At 54.5% G+C, this 20,048-nt stretch overlaps 2 protein-coding genes across 2 annotated transcripts; one reads left to right on the plus strand and one right to left on the minus strand.

Moving 5' to 3' along the window:
• Window positions 1–199: 199 nt before the first annotated feature.
• On the minus strand, window positions 200–5,342 carry CXCR5 (C-X-C motif chemokine receptor 5). Its single transcript, XM_070765771.1, has 2 exons — window positions 4,571–5,342; window positions 200–2,085 (listed from the first exon to the last, which is right to left on the minus strand). The coding sequence occupies exons 1-2, from the start codon at window positions 4,931–4,933 to the stop codon at window positions 910–912; spliced, it is 1,539 nt and encodes a 512-aa protein (XP_070621872.1). The 5' UTR covers window positions 4,934–5,342; the 3' UTR covers window positions 200–909.
• A 7-nt stretch (window positions 5,343–5,349) lies between these two features.
• On the plus strand, window positions 5,350–19,313 carry DDX6 (DEAD-box helicase 6). The gene is made up of 14 exons (XM_070765749.1): window positions 5,350–5,533; window positions 6,188–6,635; window positions 8,854–8,917; window positions 9,564–9,668; window positions 9,760–9,889; window positions 11,224–11,370; window positions 11,495–11,589; window positions 11,841–11,963; window positions 12,162–12,290; window positions 12,940–13,056; window positions 13,368–13,431; window positions 14,658–14,759; window positions 15,504–15,686; window positions 15,966–19,313. The coding sequence occupies exons 2-13, from the start codon at window positions 6,436–6,438 to the stop codon at window positions 15,677–15,679; spliced, it is 1,452 nt and encodes a 483-aa protein (XP_070621850.1). The 5' UTR covers window positions 5,350–5,533; window positions 6,188–6,435; the 3' UTR covers window positions 15,680–15,686; window positions 15,966–19,313.
• The last annotated feature ends 735 nt before the right edge of the window (window positions 19,314–20,048 follow it).

Below are 20,048 nucleotides of genomic sequence, written 5' to 3' on the forward strand. Positions count from 1 at the left end.
TGGCCTCCAAGGTTGCCTCGGAGTTCATGGCCACCCTGGGCCGGATTTGGATCCGACAGACGCTGGAGGCCCCCACCAGACACCGATGAGTTCATTTGGGTGGGGGGATGCTGCCCTTGCCACAGACCCCCCCTCCCTCCCCCACAGCTGTGCTGCTGGCTGAGCCCCCTTTCTTGGGCCAAGGGCAGGAGGCGGAGGCAAAGGCTGGCAGGGTCTTTATTTCAAACACGGGGAAGCAGGAGGGGGCTGACAATCTCTCCCACACATTCAACAACACAGGAAATATTTACAGCAAAAATACAAAATTACCGAGAATTTAGTTAAAACAAAGCCTGGGGATTTTACAGGTGGGTGAAAATGGCTGTGACGGTGGCAAAGCGAAACCCGTGACGGTGGGGCCCTTGATGGAGGAGCGCTGGGGGGGGGGCAGTTGCAAAGGGGGGCGCAGGCTCCCACTGGGGATGCGGCAGAGGGCGCAGGAGCTTTGGTGACCCACGGGAAGAGCCGAGACACACACCGAAGGCGGGAACACCTGCCCAGGAGGGAAGCCAAAAGCCGGCAGCAAGGGGCTGCTTGTGATGTCAGCACTGGCCACGGCAAGGGTCTTCCACTGCCTTCGGACCCTGCTTTAAAGAGGCTGCCCTCTTTGTCTGGACTTGCCCAAATCGGGCCATGGAGCTGGATCTCCCCTCTCAATTTCCAGTTGCATCGGGTGGGGGGGGGCGTGTGTGTGCCTGGGATCCAAACAGACAACGTGTTCCGCAGGGGGCAGTGAGGACCCCACCCTGCTCTAGAGCCACCCTGGGTGCCTGTGGGTGAGCAGCGCAGGCTGGGGGTCGCAGCCAAGCCGTTCGAAGCTTCCCGGGAAAGGGCATCCAAGCGGCTGGAGGACCCTGGGGCGAGGGGTGCTCAGCCCCTGGTTTGGGCCCACGTCGGCTCCGAGCCTTCCGCCTGGCCCTCTTGGCCGCATGGGTCCTTGTGAGGAGTGAGCTGGTCCAGCAGGCTGGCAGGCATGGCGTTCCCGGAGTAGGAGGAGGCCCCGTGCCGGGCGCTGGAGAGGTTGGTCTCCGTGCTGCTCTCCACTCCGCAGGGCCCCAGAATCTGCTGCAGGGTCCCCTGGCTCAGGCAGCCCGCGCGATGCAGCATGCGGCAGAGGTCATGTCGGAAGCGGACGCCCACGAAGGCATAGAGGATGGGATTCAGGCAGCAGTGGCTGTAGGCCAGCACCTCGCTGGCAATGATGGCGCTGCTCAGCCCCCGGTCAACCGTGCAGGACTTGCCTGTGACCTCCTGCTTGGCAAGGGTGTCCCAGAAAATGACCACGTTGTAAGGGGTCCAGCAGAGCAGGAAGACGCTCGTGACCGCAATGGCCACCTTCACGGCCTTTTGCCGCTGCAGCCGCTGGGACTGGCAGAGGAGCCTGACGATGGCCGTGTAGCAGTAGCCCATGACCCCCAAGGGCAGGAGGAAGCCCACCAGGTGGTAGAGGAAGCGCTGCGCCAGCCAGGAGTTGATGCCGTGCGGCCCGTACTCGCGGAAGTGGCAGATGCTCAGGTTGTGGCTCTGGACCCAGACCTCCGTGAAGAGCAGGTTGGGCACGGCCAGCAGGAAGGAGAGCAGCCAGATGCCCAGGCAGGTCAGGTGGACGGAGAGGCCGCGCTGCTTCTGGAAGGTCTGCACCGCACACACCACGGCCAGGTAGCGGTCCACGCTGATGCAGCCGAGCAACAGGCTGCTGCTGTAGAAGCTGACCTGCTTGGTGACGCTCAGCAGCTTGCAGAGGAAGAGGCCAAAGACCCAGCCGGCCAGGCCCTGCGCCACGCCGAAGGGGAAGGTCAGCAGCAGCAGCAGGTTGGCCAGGGCAAAGTGGAGGAGGAAGAGCTCGGTGGATGTGCGGGAACGCCGGTAGCGCCACAGGATGACCACCACCAGCAGGTTGCCCAGGCCGCCCAGCAGGAAGATGAGCAGGTGGGCAAAGGAGACCAGGACGCTCTGGAGGAGACGCTGCCGGGGGCTGCCCTCCTCCTGGGGACACATGTACTCGTCGTAGGAGAAGTTGCTGTCCGTCAGGTTGTAGTCGAAGGTCTGCCAAGAGAGCGAGAGGGAGGAAGGGGGCGGATGGGCAGGGGCTTTTGCGTGCCGTCCCCTGCAGAGACGGATTCCCCCCCACACACACACACTCCTGGCCTCCTCCAATGAGACAAAAGGGGAGGGCCCAGGCACAACACACCCCTCCCTCTCCTCCCTGCAGTCTAAAAGCAGCTTCTGCCTGTCCGAAGCAGCCGACCAGCAGGCGGCCCCGTCCCAGCCTTGGGCTGCAGTGGTCTTCGTGCGGAACTGGGGGGGGGCACCTGGGTGCTGAGAGATGAATCCCAATGGGTCCTGCCACCAAGTGCCCCCCCCACACACAAGGGAGCCTGTGCCACACAACCAACACAAGGGCAACCGGCATCCACCCCCCACCCGCCACTGACAGCAGGGACAAACGGACTTTGCTCATTGGAATGACCCACAGCTGGCTGGCAGGTAAACCAGCAGAGCGGGGGTGGGGGTGAGGGACATCTTCCTGTCTTGGAGAGAAGGAGTCCAGGGGTGTCTTCCCTCAACCGAGAACCTCGGCCCCCTCCTGTGCCAGGCGCTTGGAGGGGCTTCTGGGAGTGTCCAGAGCTGCCTTTTCAAAAGGTGAAGAAGAAGCAGATGTCCACCACACTCTCCCCTTGCAGTTGGGCAGTTTGAATGGCTTAACTAACTGTGGATTCAGTGGGGAAGGCAGTGGCAGCCTTAGAACTGGGAGTCTGCAGAATGCAGCTGCGAGAGCAGTCATGGGCTTCTCCAAGTATGTCCATATCGCTCCAACACTCCGCAGTCTGCATTGGTTGCCAATCAGTTTCCGGTCACAATTCAAAGTGTTGGTTATGACCTATAAAGCCCTTCATGGCACCGGACCAGAATATCTCCAGGACCGCCTCCTGCCGCACGAATCCCAGCGACCGGTTAGGTCCCACAGAGTGGGTCTTCTCTGGGTCCCATCGACTAAACAATGTCTGGCGGGACCCAGGGGAAGAGCCTTCTCTGTGGGGGCCCCGACCCTCTGGAACCAGCTCCCCCCTGAGATTAGGATTGCCCCCACCCTCCCTGCCTTTCGTAAACTCCTTAAGACCCACCTCTGCCGTCAGGCATGGGGGAACTAAAACACCTCTCCCTTGCCCATGTTGTTTGTTGATTGATTGACTGTGTGCCTGTTTTTTATATATACTGTTTTTATGAGATTACTAATTTTAAATTGTAATTAGATTGGTGGGCATTGGATTTGGTATTATGTACTGTGCTGTTTTTTAATTATTGTTGTGAGCCGCCCCGAGTTTGCGGAGAGGGGCGGCATCTAAATCCAATAAACCTAATCTAATCTAATCTAATCTCTGCTCAACAGTGGGTCCTGAAGAGAGCCGGCCAGGGAGAGGGCCAGGGGAGGGGGTCCTTTCATCCTTTTCTGTCTTCACATGCTGAAAGCCCCCCCCCCCCCAGCTGGTCCACCTTTTTCCTCATTCTAGTGTTTTTGGGGGGAGGGGGGAGGCACACACACCAATGAAGATATATATTGATTATGCATCAATTCCAAAATGGTTTTGAATCCCAGATTAACCCAAACTCAGCTCAATTTTCAAAGTAGCTGCAAGTAACAACTTTATCCAAATTTGGCAAAGCAAAGCAATCTCAGGTGCTTTTGACCAGGTGACCGCCAGAATTCCTTGGCCAAAAGATGAACTGGCCTGCAGAGCTCCGAGTTGTGCCCAACTAGGTTGGTTGCAAGGTGGGGGGGCCTCCTCAGCCCTGGGGGGGGCAGGGGAAGAGGAAAAAAGGGAAGCTGGCTCTTGTCTTTTCTCCCCTAGGGGCCTGGTGGGTTCTGGTGCCTGGCCCCGGCGGAAACCCCACAGGGCCCACGGCGGGTGGCTGCTTCCGCTACTGCCAAAGCTCATCTTTCCGTTGCAGAGGGTCTCTGCTCCAATCCGCCCATCCCGTCCCCCCCGTGGCTTCTCTCCACTTTAAGGGGACCCTTCTTCCCACCATGCCCCTCCCGCCACATTCATGGAGGGCCCCGGCCCCGGTGGCAAAAGGAGGGGGAGCAGTCGCTTCCTCCTGGACGGGCCCCCGTGGGGGTTTCTGTAATGGGCCCCCAGAGGCCAACTCAGAAGGGGCTCAAAACCAGGGGGGCTCTTTCCCGGCCCCACTTGCACCCAGCCTTCCCCAGAGGCCCAGGGATTCCCAGCGGGGGCCGAGAGCCTTTGGCAGCTGCCAGCCTCCGTTCCCCAGAGACCCAGGGCGGAGGGGGAAGCGCCCCCCAGAGCCAGGTGGTCTCCTGCCCAAAGGATCAAAGCCGCAGACCTCCCAGAGGAGTTCAGCCCGGGGGCAACAAAGGAGGCCCCCTGCCCCCCCCAGGGCCATTCCCCGTCCTTCAGGCCAGCAGGAGTCCCAGGTGGCTGCTTTGGTCGGAGGCTTCTGCCCCCTGGGCCCCCTCCGCCCTGTCCAGGGAGCAGCCCGGCTCTTGGTCAGAGCTGCCGGGGACACTCACCCAGTTCATGACATTCTCCAGGGTGACCCTAAACTCGGCCATGACTTCGGACGGGTGGAGCTCAGCCAGCGGTTGCTTCAGCAGAGAAATGCTGGGGCGCGGAAGGGCCAAGGCAGGGAAGCAGCCCCTGATTTGCAAGCCAAATGAAGTTTCAAGATTCTCACGACAGAAAACCACTTTTGGAGAAGTTTCCATCCTCTCTGCAGCCCAACACAGCCGCCACCTTGGTGATGCCTGGACCCTCCGGGCTCCCTTCCCCACTAGGGACCCTGCTGGCCCTCTTCTGTGGCTCAGGCCGGGCAAAGGCCACTCCCCGATCTCTGCTAGGGCAACACCTGCCAGCTGACCCCACGGGCAAGACATTCGGGGGGACGGGGGGACGGGACCTGAACGGGAGTCTCGGGGACCAAAGTGGAAGCCCAGCCCAGCGGGTGTCCTCTGTGCCAGCTGGAGGCGGGGGGCCAAACACTGCGCTGGACGCTGAGATGCCCGAAGACCCTTCGGGGTCCCCTAAGGGTTCCGCTTCCAGAGCTTCTCCCGGGACAACGGCAGCCCCCCCCGGGCCCCCTCCCTCTCCCGGTGGGGAGAAGAGGCCCAGGGGAGGGGAGGGGAGGGGCCCCCTTGCCAGGCCTGGGGGCGGCGCGGGAAAGGCAGAGCCGCCCTCCAGCTGCGCAGCGGAGCCGAGAGAGCCGCGCCGGGCGGGGGCGGTGAGGGCGCCCGAAGAGGCCTCCCAGCACACCCACCCACCCCCGCCGGTGTTCTCTGGGCGCCTGCGCGACTGGGCGTGGCTTGAGGGGGGAGGAGAAAGAGGGCGCGCGCGCGCGTTAGGACGGAAGGAAGGAGGAAGGGAAGGGCCGCCATCTTGTTGTCGCGTCGCCGCCGCCGCCATAGTCCGAGCGGAGCCACGGCCGACGGGCTGCGAGACGGGCCGGGACCGGAGCGAGTGACGAGCGTGGTCGGCAGGTGGGCCGCGGGCAGGCGGGCGGGCGGGCGGCGCTCGTGTGACTGCCCTGTGCCGGGGGGGTCCGCCGGTGAAGAGCGCCGCTGTGGACCGGGCCTCCGCGGCGGCCGGGCGGGTAGGCCTCTCTGTCGGGGCTGGGGCCTCTCTCCTCGGCCGCTAGGCTCCGGAGCGAGGCCCCTCGTGCGTCCTCGGGCCGTCCTGGCCCGCCGCCCGACGCAAGGCCCGGATAGCTGCCGCCGCCGCCCGGTCCCGAGACAAAGGCGGGGAGGCGCCTGGGCCCTGGGAGGCTGTTTCCGCGGGGGGCCTTGAACGCGGGCGGGGGCGGAGGGAGGGAGGCGCTCGGCCGCGGCTTGGCAGGTGGTAGTGGGGCGATTTCGAGTCGTCTCTCGGCGGGGAAGCTTCGCCGACCTCCGAGCCTGGAATGGCGCAGGAGGCAAGCGGCGCTGGAGGGGCGTCTGGCACCGGGCAGGTTCTCGCTCTCTCTCCCGCCAGCCTGCCGCCCCCGAAGGAGCCCGCGATGCCCGGGAGGCCGCTCTGGGGTGGGGGGGGGGCTGGAGTCGCCGGCCTCGGGGGTGAGTTGCGTCCCGCAGACGTGCTCAGGGTTGGAGGCAGAAAACAACCGCGGGCACTAACAGCTTTGTCTGTCTTGTTTCCAGATTGAAGTGAGCAGATTGGACCGAACTCAAGTGTGTTAGAAGACTTTTTAAAAAGTGGCCCCGCGGTGCATCAGCCCAAGTGACTGGTTTATCTTGAGTGACTTTACAGGTGCTTGCCTGTGTTGCAATAAGAGACTCATATATTGAGCAGGACCTAATTTATCTCTTCATCTTGGAGAGTCTAAGAAACTATTACACTTTCCGTACTCGCAACTGTTTGGAAGTTGAAAGACATTTAAAAGGCAAACATGAGTACGGCCAGAACAGAAAACCCTGTTATAATGGGTCTCTCCAGTCAAAACGGACAGCTGAGGGGCCCGGTAAAACCTGGTGGTGGACCAGGAAGCGGGGGGACACAGGCTCAGCAACAGATAAACCAGCTGAAACATCCCAACACAATCAACAATGGCACTCAGCAGCAAGCACAGAGCATGGCCTCCACTATCAAGTGAGTACTTGTCTAGAACGTTGGCAGCCATCTTGTGAGACACCCAGAACCTCCTCAGCGTTTTGAATTCTGGATGGAGTGTGAGCTCTTTCCTCCTTCGATCCGCTGTATCCAACCACAGCGATACTTCAATTGTATTTGTCCCATATTTGTCATACTTTACTTACTCATCCTTTGTTTCCTATTGTTGCTACATAAGGTTGTCAGTTGCAAAGGGGTGACTATAGATATAGTTTAGAAAACACAGCTTTCCTGCAACCTGCACAGAGTTAAATTTAGCACTGGATGAAGCAAAAGGGGATGACTTCCAGCTGTTGGGAGACACTAAAGAAAGGCCGCCTGCTGAGCCTCCTGGAGGGTTCCCACCTCTGCTGAGTTTCTACGAGTGGGAACCCCCAAGGCTGCAGGCGCCCCCTCCCCCCACTGCAATGGCGGTCCGAGATATTTCTCTTAACTGGAAGCCCAGTACAGATTTTTCAGTTGCACCCAGGTGAATGGAGAAGCACATTTATTCATTAAATTTAAATGCCACCAATCTTACTATTGAAAGAACTTTGGGTAGCATACTGGGAAAAAGGTACCAGTGACTTGGGAACGTGGCTTTAGAACCAGCGCTTTGTATTCAACTCCACTTTAGGCCTTTAGACCAGGGATGGCGACCCTCTTTTCCTTTTGCTCAGGTGCCAAAAGGGCGTATGTGATAGTGCAAGTGCTCGTGCCCCTCCCCATGATGCAGTGCCCTCCCTTGTGCATATGTATATGTGCACGCACACACCCATGCTCTTACACACGGAGACCTCGGTAAAGGCTGCAGGTGTTGGGTAGGCCGTTGGGCGGGGGGAGGTCGTTTTCGCCCTCCCCAGACTTCAGGAAAGCCATCTGACGCATGGGGAAGGATGAAAACTGCCCAACTGGAAGTTTGTTTCCAAAGGTGAAAAGGAGGGTAAAAAATGGCCTAACAGGAAGTTTGTTTCTGAACTTTTGGTAGGCCTGTTGGGTCCGTTTTTTACTATCCCCAGGCTCCGGAGGCTTTTTTGAAGCCTGAGGAGAGTGGAAACTGCCTCTCCCCCCACCCTCTAAAAACCCACTGGCCAGCACGCGCACACGCGTGTGCTGGAGCTGACATAAGGGCAACGCCTCGGCTGCCACAGGTTCACCATCACAGCTTTATCACCAGAACTCTCCTATCTTGATCAGAACTGATACCGAAGCATCCTTGGCTAAAAGGGATCGATTAAAGCAGCAAAATCAACATATAATTGACCATCTTGTATATTTGGGGGTTTCCTTACTTAATAGCAAGTTGTTGTATCAATGGAAATGGAAGCGGTGGATCATGTAATGGCTTCAGAAGACTCCCACAGAGTTACCCAGCCTGAAATAGGTCACGTTTGGGTCCTATTGGTGAGACTAACTCTGGCATGTCTTTCTTGGAGGAAACTGAATTGATTCTTTTTAACAGGACATTTCTTTGTAGCAGTTTGCCTTGAAGCTGTGATCTGTGCTCATTTAAACCAAACATTCCAACCTGCCTGGCTTGATGGAAGTGTAAAGTGGGGTGATCTGTCGCCTCACAAAGAACAAAACGGGGAGCCTGGCGTAGGGAAAATAACTTCCTTCCAGCTGAGGGCAATTGGTAGTGACCAACAGTGTAGTTCTGATGCCGCAGCCGAACAGTTCTTCAGCCCTGGCGCATTCTGGAGTGCCCATGGTTTGCTCAGCATTGGGAAAGCAACTTCAGTTATGGCCTGGTGCATTTTTCACATTTGAAAATGATGGTGCAGTGAGGAGTGGGAGAGAGTTTCTTCTGAGCTGTTAGCAGACTGCGGTGTCATGACTAAGGTCCTGGAGAGCGCTTGTACAAATACAGCTTTGATTTTAGTCCAGCTATATGTTATCAATCCTGCGTGTCTTACTAAAACAAAGGCTGCTGTTTTGAAATACGGAGGAAAAAGGTACATAACGGTGACTGAGAAATTATTCAGTAGAATATGGCACGTCCAGATCCTCTCCACATTCTCCCAGGGTTGCTTGGTGCTGTGTTAACACTTGATGACACGGACTTCAAAGAGCCTCCGATTCCCACGCCATGAAGATTTTGGGCCTCAGATCCTAGCTGGGTTCGAGGGGCTGCCGCTGCTTTTGTATTTTTCAACCCTAAGGGGGGGGGAGGGGGATTGTGTCAAACGATGCAGCTGATGCAGTTTTCTCCTTTCAGACCTGGCGATGACTGGAAGAAGACTTTAAAACTCCCTCCAAAAGACCTGAGGATCAAAACGTCGGTAAGGGCTCTGGAACGTTAAGCAGGGGAAAGGAAGTGGTCTGGATGCTTGGCATCGGGTGGTCGTGTCACTGAAGTGTAAGATTTCAGACTGATTAAATTGTTTTGCAGAATTCACACTCAGCGTAGGGTGCCTACTTGGCTGATGGCTGCCTACAAATTAAATAAATAAACAAATACTTGCTATGTCTGAAATGACACCATCTCAAAAGGGCTCTTGCAAGGGACGGCTGCCTGCTGTCGATGGGGCAGTTAGACACGTCACCCTCTTAAACTAACTGGGGAAACTAAAAGAAAAGCATAGATATTCCCCTCCTACACCACCGCCCCCCCACATCCCAGTTTCGAATAAAATGCAGCAGCAATGGGCATAGGTTGCAACTTACCTTGGATTTAATGCTGCCCCACCCCCACCGTCATTTACCATCTGCCACATACGTTTTCTCGGGTTTGGATCTCGGGGCCAAAGCCTTGCCCAGCCCAGCGTCTCTGCTCTCCGTTCCCTTTGCTTTCTAGACTTTCTTCAGCCCTTGGGGGAGAGTTAAGCCACATCAGAGCCCCCACCCTGCCGCTGGGCTTGGCCTCAGAGTGCCCTTTGCCTTGAGTTTGGCATCACAGGAGCTGACGGTTCTGCTTTGCTTCTCCAGGATGTGACGTCCACAAAAGGAAATGAGTTTGAAGATTATTGTCTGAAGCGGGAGCTGCTGATGGGAATTTTTGAAATGGGCTGGGAAAAGCCATCTCCCATCCAGGTTGGTCAGCTATCGGAGGAGGGCAACCTGGGTGAATTATGCTAAGAGGCTTATGAATGAATGGAAACCCTTTCCCCGTCCTTCTTTCCAGGAGGAGAGCATTCCGATTGCTTTGTCCGGAAGGGACATCTTAGCCAGGGCTAAGAACGGAACCGGCAAAAGTGGCGCCTACCTCATTCCATTACTTGAAAGGCTGGACTTAAAGAGGGACAACATACAAGGTCGGTGGACCGGTTGCAACAGGTCTTCCTCGTCACGGGGGATTGTGGGGGGTGGCTAGTTGTGTGGTGGTTTCACTTTTGTGAAAGAAAAAGTAAAGAAGTGTCTGGTCCTGGGGCCACACTTTGGCTGGAAGGGCTCGAAGGATTTCACCGTGAAGGTGCTGCTGCTAACAGCAATGCAGCAATGTTCTATGTAGGTAGAATGGAGAGACCACTGTGCCCACACCCGGCGTTCCCTCCCCTCCCTCCCTTGCTTGGCCACATTGTCATTGCCACAGAATCCGTTTATCCAAAGCCAGCACTCAGTTAGCCAGGCTGCGAAGCTCGCGAAGCTCAGGAATAAAACGGTGATTCCAGGAATTCACCTTGCCCATCCCCCTCTTTGCCTAATGCTTTTTGTTTTAGTCAGAAAGTCTGAGAAAACCAGATTGCTGTAGGGTTTGTTTTTGTGAGCTTTTTGTTGTTCTAGATTAGGGCTGTTGCACCGCCATGCAAGCCATGCCCACCTCAGCTCCACAAAGGCAAAAAGGTCACATCACGCGACACGGCCAAGTTTGACACCCAGCGTTTTAGTTGCGTTTACAATCTGATGTCTTAAAAAAGCAAATTGCTAATTGCTTTGTTATTAGGATCAGAATTTTCTGGTTAAAAGCATTTGGTAGCCCATGTTTTTGTTGGTAATTGGTTTGGAATCATTAACATTTCTTGCCATATCAGTATTGAAGGGAATCTTATGCAAAATTTCTGAAGAGAGAGTCCTTGCACAAAACCAACTTTCTGATTTTGAGGGCAGAAGAATTCTTTGGTTTTCCTTGACTTACCTACAAGCATTTGGTTCTTGGGGGGAGGGGTGTATGTAGTCACGCCAGAGTTCCTTAGTTTTAAGAGTAGATGCAAGAATTGAATATGGATGATCAATAACTTTAGGTCTTTTTGCAAAGTCATTGAAAGTACGGTAGGCCCCAGAGGTGCAGCAGGCAGGGATGGGTCATGCCAGAAGGACTTGAATTTTTGAAGTAAATACTCTGTATTCTCAGGTCCTACTCATTCGTTTTTTTTAACATTCCTGATTTTCAAAGCGTGAAAAGGGAGTCACTGCTAAACTGGAGAGGCACTGAAATCTCCTCAGTTTTAGAGCAGCAGACCAACACTCCACCCGTTAGAACCAGGCTGGACTCGGTCAGATTCAGGCCCATTGCCTGTTTGGTCTCCACTAAAAGTCTCCAAGCTAGAAAGGAGGCTTGGACTCCTGAACAGCTTAACCTGTATTGGCATAAAACTCTTCTGGAGTCGCGGAATGATGAGCGTGCCTGAAATTGTCTCTTGCTTGACAGCAATGGTGATTGTTCCCACAAGAGAACTTGCCCTGCAGGTCAGTCAGATCTGCATCCAGGTCAGCAAACACATGGGAGGGGCAAAAGTGATGGCCACCACAGGAGGAACCAACCTGCGGGACGATATAATGAGGCTGGATGACACAGGTAGGACGTCCTGTGACAAGAGTGGGGTAGCCCCACATCTCTCTCTCACACACACACACATACACACGTTCTTTCCTGCCCGTTTGTACCAGCGTGCCCGATAACCGGCTCTTCTTTCTCGCAGTGCACGTAGTGATCGCAACCCCAGGGAGAATCCTGGATCTCATCAAGAAGGGAGTAGCCAAGGTGGACCACATCCAGATGATCGTGCTGGACGAGGTAACGGCTGCTGCCGCCAGGTGGGCCCTTTCCTGGGCGCCTTTTGCGACATGGGGAGCCTGGTTTTAGGAAAAGCACCCAGGACAGCTAACACCCCCCCCCCCCCCCGGTGCAGCTGGGGAAGGGGGCCTCAGAGACATCCGTTCAACGCAAGCTGGGCCAGGGGGCCAGCACCTGCTGGGAGGGAATGAGTTCCCCAACCGCCCCCCCCACACACACACTTTTTAATTATGTATTAATTTATTTTGCAGGCAGACAAGTTGCTGTCTCAAGACTTTGTGCAAATAATGGAGGACATTATACTCACTCTACCTAAAAACAGGCAGATTTTGTTGTACTCGGCCACTTTCCCTCTAAGTGTGCAGAAGTTTATGGTGAGTTGAATTAGTCCAAATGGGCATAATTGAGCCGAGGGTGAAGCCTGGGGTCACGTGGCCCCCTTTTGCCACCTTCTGACCAGCAAAGTCACCCAAAAAGTGCTGGAATTCCCACATAACAAGAGAAATGCTCAGCTCCTTTGTGTCCAGGAGACCAGGACCATCTGTCCGAATGCCCGGCTGCTTCTCTTTCAGAATTCCCACTTGCAGAAGCCGTACGAGATTAACTTGATGGAGGAGCTGACTCTGAAGGGGGTGACCCAGTACTACGCTTACGTGACAGAGCGCCAGAAAGTGCATTGCCTGAACACGCTCTTTTCCAGGGTAAGAAGCCAGGTTTGGACTGAACCGGGTTTAAACACTGACCGGAAGTGAAAGAAATCCTATATTGAATAAATAGTTTTGTTTAATGACTTGTGCAGCTTTTATTTTTGCTTCCTCGGTTCTTCGGTTATTGCCTTATTTTTGTGTACCTATCTCCAAGCTTTATAGTCTAGTACAGTGATGGCGAACCCTACGGTGCGGGTGCCAAAGGTGGCGGGGGAGCCATATTCTCCGGCACGCGAGCCGTTGCCCTAGCTTAGCTCCAGCCTGCATGTGTGTGCTGGACAGATGATTTTGGGCTCCCACAGAGGCTCTGCAGGGGCGTTTTTGAAGCCTGGGGAGGGCGGAACATGAGCCTATAGGGTCCACCCGAAATTGAGAGACAGAGGGCCTCCAGGTGGTGGGGAAAGCTGTTTTTGCCCTCCCCAGGCACTGAATTACAGGTGCGATAGTGTACGCACACGCTCTTCAAGCACCCGAGGAAAGAGAGGTTCCCCATCCCTGGTCTAGTACTGTATTGCCTCCGAGTCTTCGGAGAGGGGCGGCATACAAATCTAATAAATTATTGTTGTTGTTGTTGTTGTTATTATTATTATTTCAATTTAGAAGCAGAGTGTACATTGTAACACTTTGTTCTCTTTGCATTTAGCTCCAAATAAACCAGTCCATCATCTTCTGCAACTCCTCCCAACGGGTTGAACTGTTAGCTAAGAAAATCTCCCAGCTGGGCTACTCCTGCTTCTACATTCACGCCAAGATGAGACAGGTCAGTGTGCTGTTTGGTGCAGTTAATGCACATCTGTTGGGGTTTAGGTGCTGGCTGTAGGAGGGAAAGGAGTAGTGGGTCTGTTTCCAGATACTTGGTGAGGTGTCTGTCAGGCCTGAACAGAGGTCCCAGGGCAAGTGGTCAGAAGAGCCATTGGCCTTGTGAACTGCTTTCCTTCTCAAGTCGAAGGTTCACTTCCAGGAGAGGCGTTTCGGTGGAAGCACCTGGATTTCCCTTTAGGTGCTGAAGGACAAACCTGCTGGGCTTTGGTCAAGAGTAAGTTGGTGAAACTTTTCCCATTCTTTTTCTAGGAGCACCGCAATCGAGTGTTCCATGATTTCCGGAATGGCTTATGCCGCAACCTGGTTTGCACTGGTGAGCAGTCTGTCCCTTTCCATGGTTTGCACATTAACCAGAGAGGCTATTTACTCCGTAGACCGTTTCAGCACTGCATTCGTTAGGGTACTTGTAGCAACTGGACATTGTAAACTTAGGAGAGTCCCAGGTAGATGAATGCCATGTACATGGGGTTGCTTTTAAAGATTACCTGGGAGCTGCAGTTGGTACAGGTCAAGGTTTGTTGGCCAAAGCTAGTGCATAACTGCCCCACTGGAGGCTCTGCATCTAGTAGCCACAAGAGTAGAAATGTACTTGCTTATATCCCACCTTCACTACTTTTTCTTTAAAAAAATTGAGGCAGTAAACATACACAATACTCCTTCCTGCTCCTCTTCCCCACAATGATAGGTGAGGTGGTTTGGGCTGAGAGAAAGGAGTTTGTCAAGCACAGGTAAATCTGGGAGTCCACGCAGCAATTCAAAAGAATATGAAGGTTTATTGCAGGTTAAGACACTATAAGAATCTGAACTACAGCGATCCAAGCAAATGGGCAGCAGTTAAGTCAACGGAATCGGAGGTGGGCTGGATTTAGGTCTCTTGGTGGCCCAAAGGGACTCCACCTTGATGACGCATTTGTCTCCTGCCTCGGGCCCAGCTTGGTCATCTGCCAGATGGGCCCAAGTCACTCCTCAGCTGGCTTTTGTGCCTAAGGAAGGACGGTCTCAGTCTAAAGTGCTGGTTTGCCCAACAAAGTCCTCCATGGCGTCTTCTTCTCCAGCCAGAATCTACCTGCCAGTTGGCACATCCTCAGGTTGGGCGCTTCCAAACCTTGGCTCTGATCTTGAACTAGTCTTCTGTATAGTCAGAAAAGCAAATTGAGATTTTCAACAATTAGGACCATGAAAGTAAAAGACATCTTGTCTTTTTAAAATAATTGCAGCCATTTTAAATGTGATATTTTATGTTGGCTTGTTTTAATACAGCAGCGTTATTAAAGGGGTCATTTTACATTTCTTTTGTTTTCCAAATTGAGGCAGTTTAGCTCAACAAGTAGAAACTAGAAAGTGGGAAATGGGGAGTCTTTTGCCCCCCCCCCCTGGAAAAAAAACCAAACCTACAGGATCCAGTCCTGGACATTTCTTTGTGCTCGAGGCTGCGGAACAATCCAAAAGTTGGACACATTGCTGGAGATTCTGTGGCCCTGAGCCCGTCCTTTTTTTATATATTTCCTGATTTTTCTAAGTGCAAGGTTTGCTTTTCAGATCTCTTTACCCGAGGTATTGATATCCAAGCTGTGAATGTTGTGATCAATTTTGATTTTCCAAAGCTGGCAGAGACATATCTCCATCGCATTGGCAGATCAGGTGAGGACATCATTCAATGAACAATTACAGTCCTGTAGTACAGGTAGTTGTGGGCCCCCAACCATAATTCAGCCCAGAATATCTGTGTCCAGGTGAAACGCGTGCTAAATTAGCTTTGCCCTATTTTACGGCCTCTCTTGAGCCACTGCAGCGGTCACTTTAGTAACACGGTTGTTAAGTGAATCTAGCTGCCCCATGGACTTTGCTTGTCAGGAAGGTTGCAAAAGGGGGTCACATGACCCTGGGACACAGCAAAGGTCATCAATGTGAGTCAATTGCCAAGCACCTGAATTTTGATGGTGTGTCTATGGGGAGGGTCATTAGGTCACTTGCCATAGCTTTGCTAATTGCCGGTGGAACATCAGCTGTGCCTCATGTGTAAGCAGCTGCAATGCCCGGGGGGGGGGGGGGGGGGGGGGCTCTGGAGAGCAGTTGGCTCGGCCACCAGGAGACCTCAGGCCCACCCGTCCCTGGTCCTTCTCCACCCTGGTGAGCTTCTGTGCTGCTCTCTGGGGGGGGGAGTCTGTGCCCTGCTCTACGTGGCAGCCCCCGGCTTGCCAAGGAGCACAGTTGCCGCTCAAGATGCTTCACATGATGCACGAAGCTGCTGCTGCTGCATTAAGCCAGGAAAGCAGCGCACACGCAGGGCCTGAAACTGGAAAGCTTTGCGGCACCACATGTGCCGGGGAGGGGAGGGCTGGTTGCCGCGTGTCGGAGGCAAACCTCTGCTTCTTCTCTTTGAAGGTCGATTTGGCCACCTAGGCCTGGCCATCAACCTGATCACCTATGATGATCGTTTCAACCTGAAGAGTATTGAAGAGCAGCTGGGGACAGAAATTAAGCCCATCCCTAGCAACATTGACAAGAGTCTGTACGTGGCGGAATACCACAGCGAGCCTGTAGAAGATGACAAACCGTAATTGCTGCGTAGGTATCCGGGGGATGTCTGGTGGGGTGGGTGGGGGGGTAACCTGAATTTGGGGGGAGAGGGGGGGCCTGTCCCAGGAGCCTTTGTGGGGCTCTCATGCCCTGGAAGGAGGGAGGGAAAGCGTGACCATCGCTAAGTCCAGCTTTTGTGCCCTGGGCATGTGGCTTTGGGAGCCCGGGCCCTGCTGAGCCTGCACCTTTGAGCCACACCAGCCAGGCAAGTGGCTTGTGGGTGCTGTTTCCTTGAGACTAAAGGTTGTGTTTTTCCCCCTTTTCTAGGCTTTGCTTAAACACAAAAGCTAAAGCCCTTTGATCTGGACACGTGAAACATCATTTCTTGGGGGAGGCTCCTTCTCTTTGAGGGGTTTTCATCTTTTTTGTTTTGGAACAATTAAAATTACAGAGCTTTCCCTTCCTTTTAAAACAAATTGGCTGTGAAGACAAGAGCAGAAGATAAGAAGAAAATACCTTTTGTTTCCCCCCACTTGTTTGCACTGTGTGCTGACTGAACATTAGTTGCACTAACCGCTGGTTTTAATTTCTTTCCTTGTGATGGAGTCGAAGAACTCTGAAACGAGAGAAGATTCCAGACTCCACCTTGACTGCAATTTCAAACCCACCCACAGCTTCCCGACTCAGTTCATTTCAACTCCTCCCTGGCTCCTCATCCGTCTTTTGAGCTAAAGAGCTTGTTACTTATTTGTGCAAAGTGCCTTATGCTATGAGACCATTCAGAAAATCCCTTTTGGACACAGCCCAAGGAGTCGTTTTGGTTCAGGTCAAAGTCTCTTCCCCCACCCCCACCCCTCTGTCCCCTTCCCCTTCCAGCTGCTGGGCCTTGCCCGTAGTCCCCGTTGGTTCACTTTCTTTTCACGGAGGAATTGAGATGCAGTTGCTGTTCACCCACTCTGTAAATATGTGTATTTAAGCGAAATAGCCTGGACCCACCCGGGTTAATGGAGGGAAACCTCCCCACTCTGAGAGGAAAGAGCCACTTGCCAACCAATCTGCAGCAGCAGGAGCCCCCTCCCCCCCAAACGCCCCCGGGGCTCTCGCAGAACACTACAGACTGCCCTCCGTGGTTCTCCCTTGGGGGGGGGCACAGCACTTGCTGTATCCAAGCCATGATGGCTTTCCTCTCTTACGTGTTCTGCAGAAAAATGGATGTGTATACTTGTACAAACTCTGTAAATATGTGTTTTTTCTGTTAAGGGTTCATATAACTTTCTTTTTCCTTTGTTTGGATGAGGCTGGCTGGCCTGAAAGGGAGGACAGATAGATCTTGACAGCAGCTAAAGGTGAGAGGGGCCCAGTTTCCTGCAACGCTACTCGATGCCAAGCACTCCAGGCCTCTAGGTGGGTCTGGCTTGCTTTAGGGGTTGCAATATTTGGAAGGCCCTCGCCCCCTGCCCCCCCCCCCCCTGTGCAAAACAACCCTCCAGGGGAGCTGGACTTGTCTTACGGGGTTAGGGGAGACCCAGTCGCCTCCTTCGTCTCGAAGCAAGGCAGAACCAAAAGCAGCTCCAATGAGGCAAAGTCCTGGTCAGCCCCGGCAGTGGTAGAACCTCCCGGCAGCCGGTGGCGATTTTGCTGGACGCCTGTCCGCTGAGAGATTCCAGAGCAGGAAAGGCGAGCCCTCTGCTCTTCCCCCTCGGGGTGGGAGGGTGTGCGTCCACCCCAGTAGTGTTGCTTTAAAGTGTGCCCCTCCCAATGTGCTTGGTGTTTGGCCTGATGTGCAGGCAGAAAGAGTGAGACTACTCAACCTGTAAACGTCTAACCAATTCCCTGTTGGCCGGCCTGTCAGCAGCCGAGGCCCAGGAGGCACCAGGGCAAGCAGGGGCTCTCTGGGCTCGGAGACCAGGTGGCCGGAGCCCACCCCTCCTCCTTGCCCTGACAAGCTAAGCAGTTCTGACTGAGAGAGAATCCCAACTTTTCCCACAGCCCCATAGTCTCAGAGAACTGCGCCTAGAGCCAGGTGCCTCCTGGCCCTCCTTCGTCTAAGGAACCGTAGCAAAAGTTACATTAACCGGACGCTCTTCTGCCGGGAACTCCCCGGAGGGGCGGCTGCACCAGACGAGCAAGGCCTTGGGGAGTGGGTCAGCTAGTGACCCAGGGCAAAGCTTTGCTCTTCTGCAGCAGCTGCCGTCTCCAAGGGAGGAGGGGGCAGCAGGATGCGAGAACAGGTGCACCACCACCTGATTTGGGGCAGTGAGTTGAGGGTGCCACTCTCTCTGCCCAGCATGGCCACGCTCCTCTGGTCACTCTTGAAGCACAGCCCTTTTCTGAAAGAGAAAGTATTACTTCACCTGTGGCCGCCTGGCAGAGAGGGGAGCGGCCTCAACCTCTGACCGCCGTTTTTGGGTGGCTTTGGGTCAGAAGGCCCCCCAACAATGGCTCCCAGTCCCTCGGTGGTGAAGAGGGGCTGGGGAAGGAAAGATGCTCCAGATGTTGACCAGGGACACCCCTGGTCTTTTTTTTTTTTCCCTTTTTTCTTTTCTTTTTTAGCCCCTTTGTCTGAAAACAGAGGCTGAGAATTGGGGGTCTTCTGCGCAGAGCAGTTGCCCCCCGTTTTCTCCAGCGCTCCAGCCGCTTCTGGGGGGATTCTGAGGGAACAAACTCCGGGGCCCTTTTGCTGCCTTCGCCCCTTCGGGGGACTCGGTGGGAGGCAAAACAAGGCTTTGGTGAAAACATCGGTGGGGTCTTCCCAGGACCCCTGCACTTAGTAGAGACGGCCTTGGGTGGGGGGTGGGGGATTGAGTTTTGCTTTTTTTAATGATGACAGAATGAGATGGGAGCATCTTTTCCTATCGCCTCTGCCTTGGTGTCTGTTCAAGCCGGATGAGACCACAGAAACTGGACACCAAAGCAGATGAGTTTCATTTGGGCATCTCATTCTACTCTTCTTTATTTTAAGGGTGGGCTTGCTCGCACAGGACCGGCTGAGTCTTGGCCGAGGAGGAAGGGCCCCGTTGTGTCCAGGATCCTTTGGGCGTGTGAGTTGTTTCCACCAGTAGCCTGACCCATGCTGTTGGTGCCAAGCACACCTCCGGAGTCTGTTTCTGGGGCACAACCCTTATCTGTCCCCTGGCAGGACGTGGGAAGTTCCATCCAAGTGGCCAGGGCGCCACCCGGTGTCCTGCAGGGAGGGAACCTCTCTCCTTGGGCAACATTCTGGGGTCCTGTGCGAGGGGGAGGGGGAGAGGGAGGGGGAAGGGAGGACAACACAAAGATACGGCCTTGCTGGCTGTATTTTAACCAAGATTGGGGGGGGGGGCAATGTCTGGAAGAAAAAAAGTCAATTTTCCCTTTTCTTGAAACTGGAAAATTTGGGGAACATACTTTTCCATTCAGTTCAAGCTATGTTGTATTTCATTGATCCTTGGTTCAGTTCAGGCCATGTCCGGTACAAACAGTGAGGGCTAAAATTTGTCACAAGGGGCGGGTGGGGAGGGGAGGATGTTTTTTGTTTGGAACTGGCAAATATCCAGCAGAGCTCAGATGTTGGCATTGCGTATGTAACAAGTTATACAAAGGAAGCCTGTGAACTTATTGTCAAAAGTGCTGAATTATAAAATCCTGACTTATTTTCAAGAGAATTGGCTCAATAAAAGCTCACTGGGACCTGGACGTGGCTCAGACTCTTTCCTTGTGCTGCCTGTCGCTCCCTTGGCCTCTGCCTGGCATCCTGGGCACCCAGAGCAGAGCAGGACTTGCACCCCCAGGCCCCGAAGCTGCTCTCTGGGGCCAGGAGGAGAAGGGAGGGGCCTTGCTTCCTTCCCAGGCCCCGCCCCCCCCCGCCTGGACCCCAGAGGGAGAGCTGGGGGTGAAGCTGCCGGCGGGCAGGGGTGCTGCTGGGCTCCCGAGCTCTCGGCTGACCTGCCAGCTGTGGTGCGGTGGGCGTTCCTGCTCCTGTGTACAGCTCGGGGGGGGGGGGGGCGATGGCAGGCAGACTTCCACCCCCGTGTGGCGGGTGAGTGAGGAAGTGGTGTTGCCGTCCTAAACTGTGCACACCACAGAGGCCAGTCGAGGCCTGGTGCCAATCTTGCCGAGCCACAAAGTGCCCGGGGAGTTTATCTCCGCCGCCAGTCGTCCTGGGTGGTGGGGCAGTGGGGCAGGCGGGTTAAAGGAGGAGAAAGGGCCTCCAGCCACAGCACGTAGAATAATAATAATAATAATAATAATAATAATCCATTTCATTGGATAGTTTGGCCCATTCCGTGTCCTGCATTTTAAGGAGGGTGTAGGAACTCGGGTCAGACGTTGGAGACAAAGCAGAGGGCGCAGTTTTTTAACTAGCTGACAGGACGTCTCGCCCACGAGAGGACGGAGGCTGCTCGCTCTGATCTCGGAAGGCCAAACATA

This window comes from Erythrolamprus reginae, chromosome 12 (assembly GCF_031021105.1).
Source record: "Erythrolamprus reginae isolate rEryReg1 chromosome 12, rEryReg1.hap1, whole genome shotgun sequence".
NCBI lineage: Eukaryota > Metazoa > Chordata > Lepidosauria > Squamata > Dipsadidae > Erythrolamprus > Erythrolamprus reginae.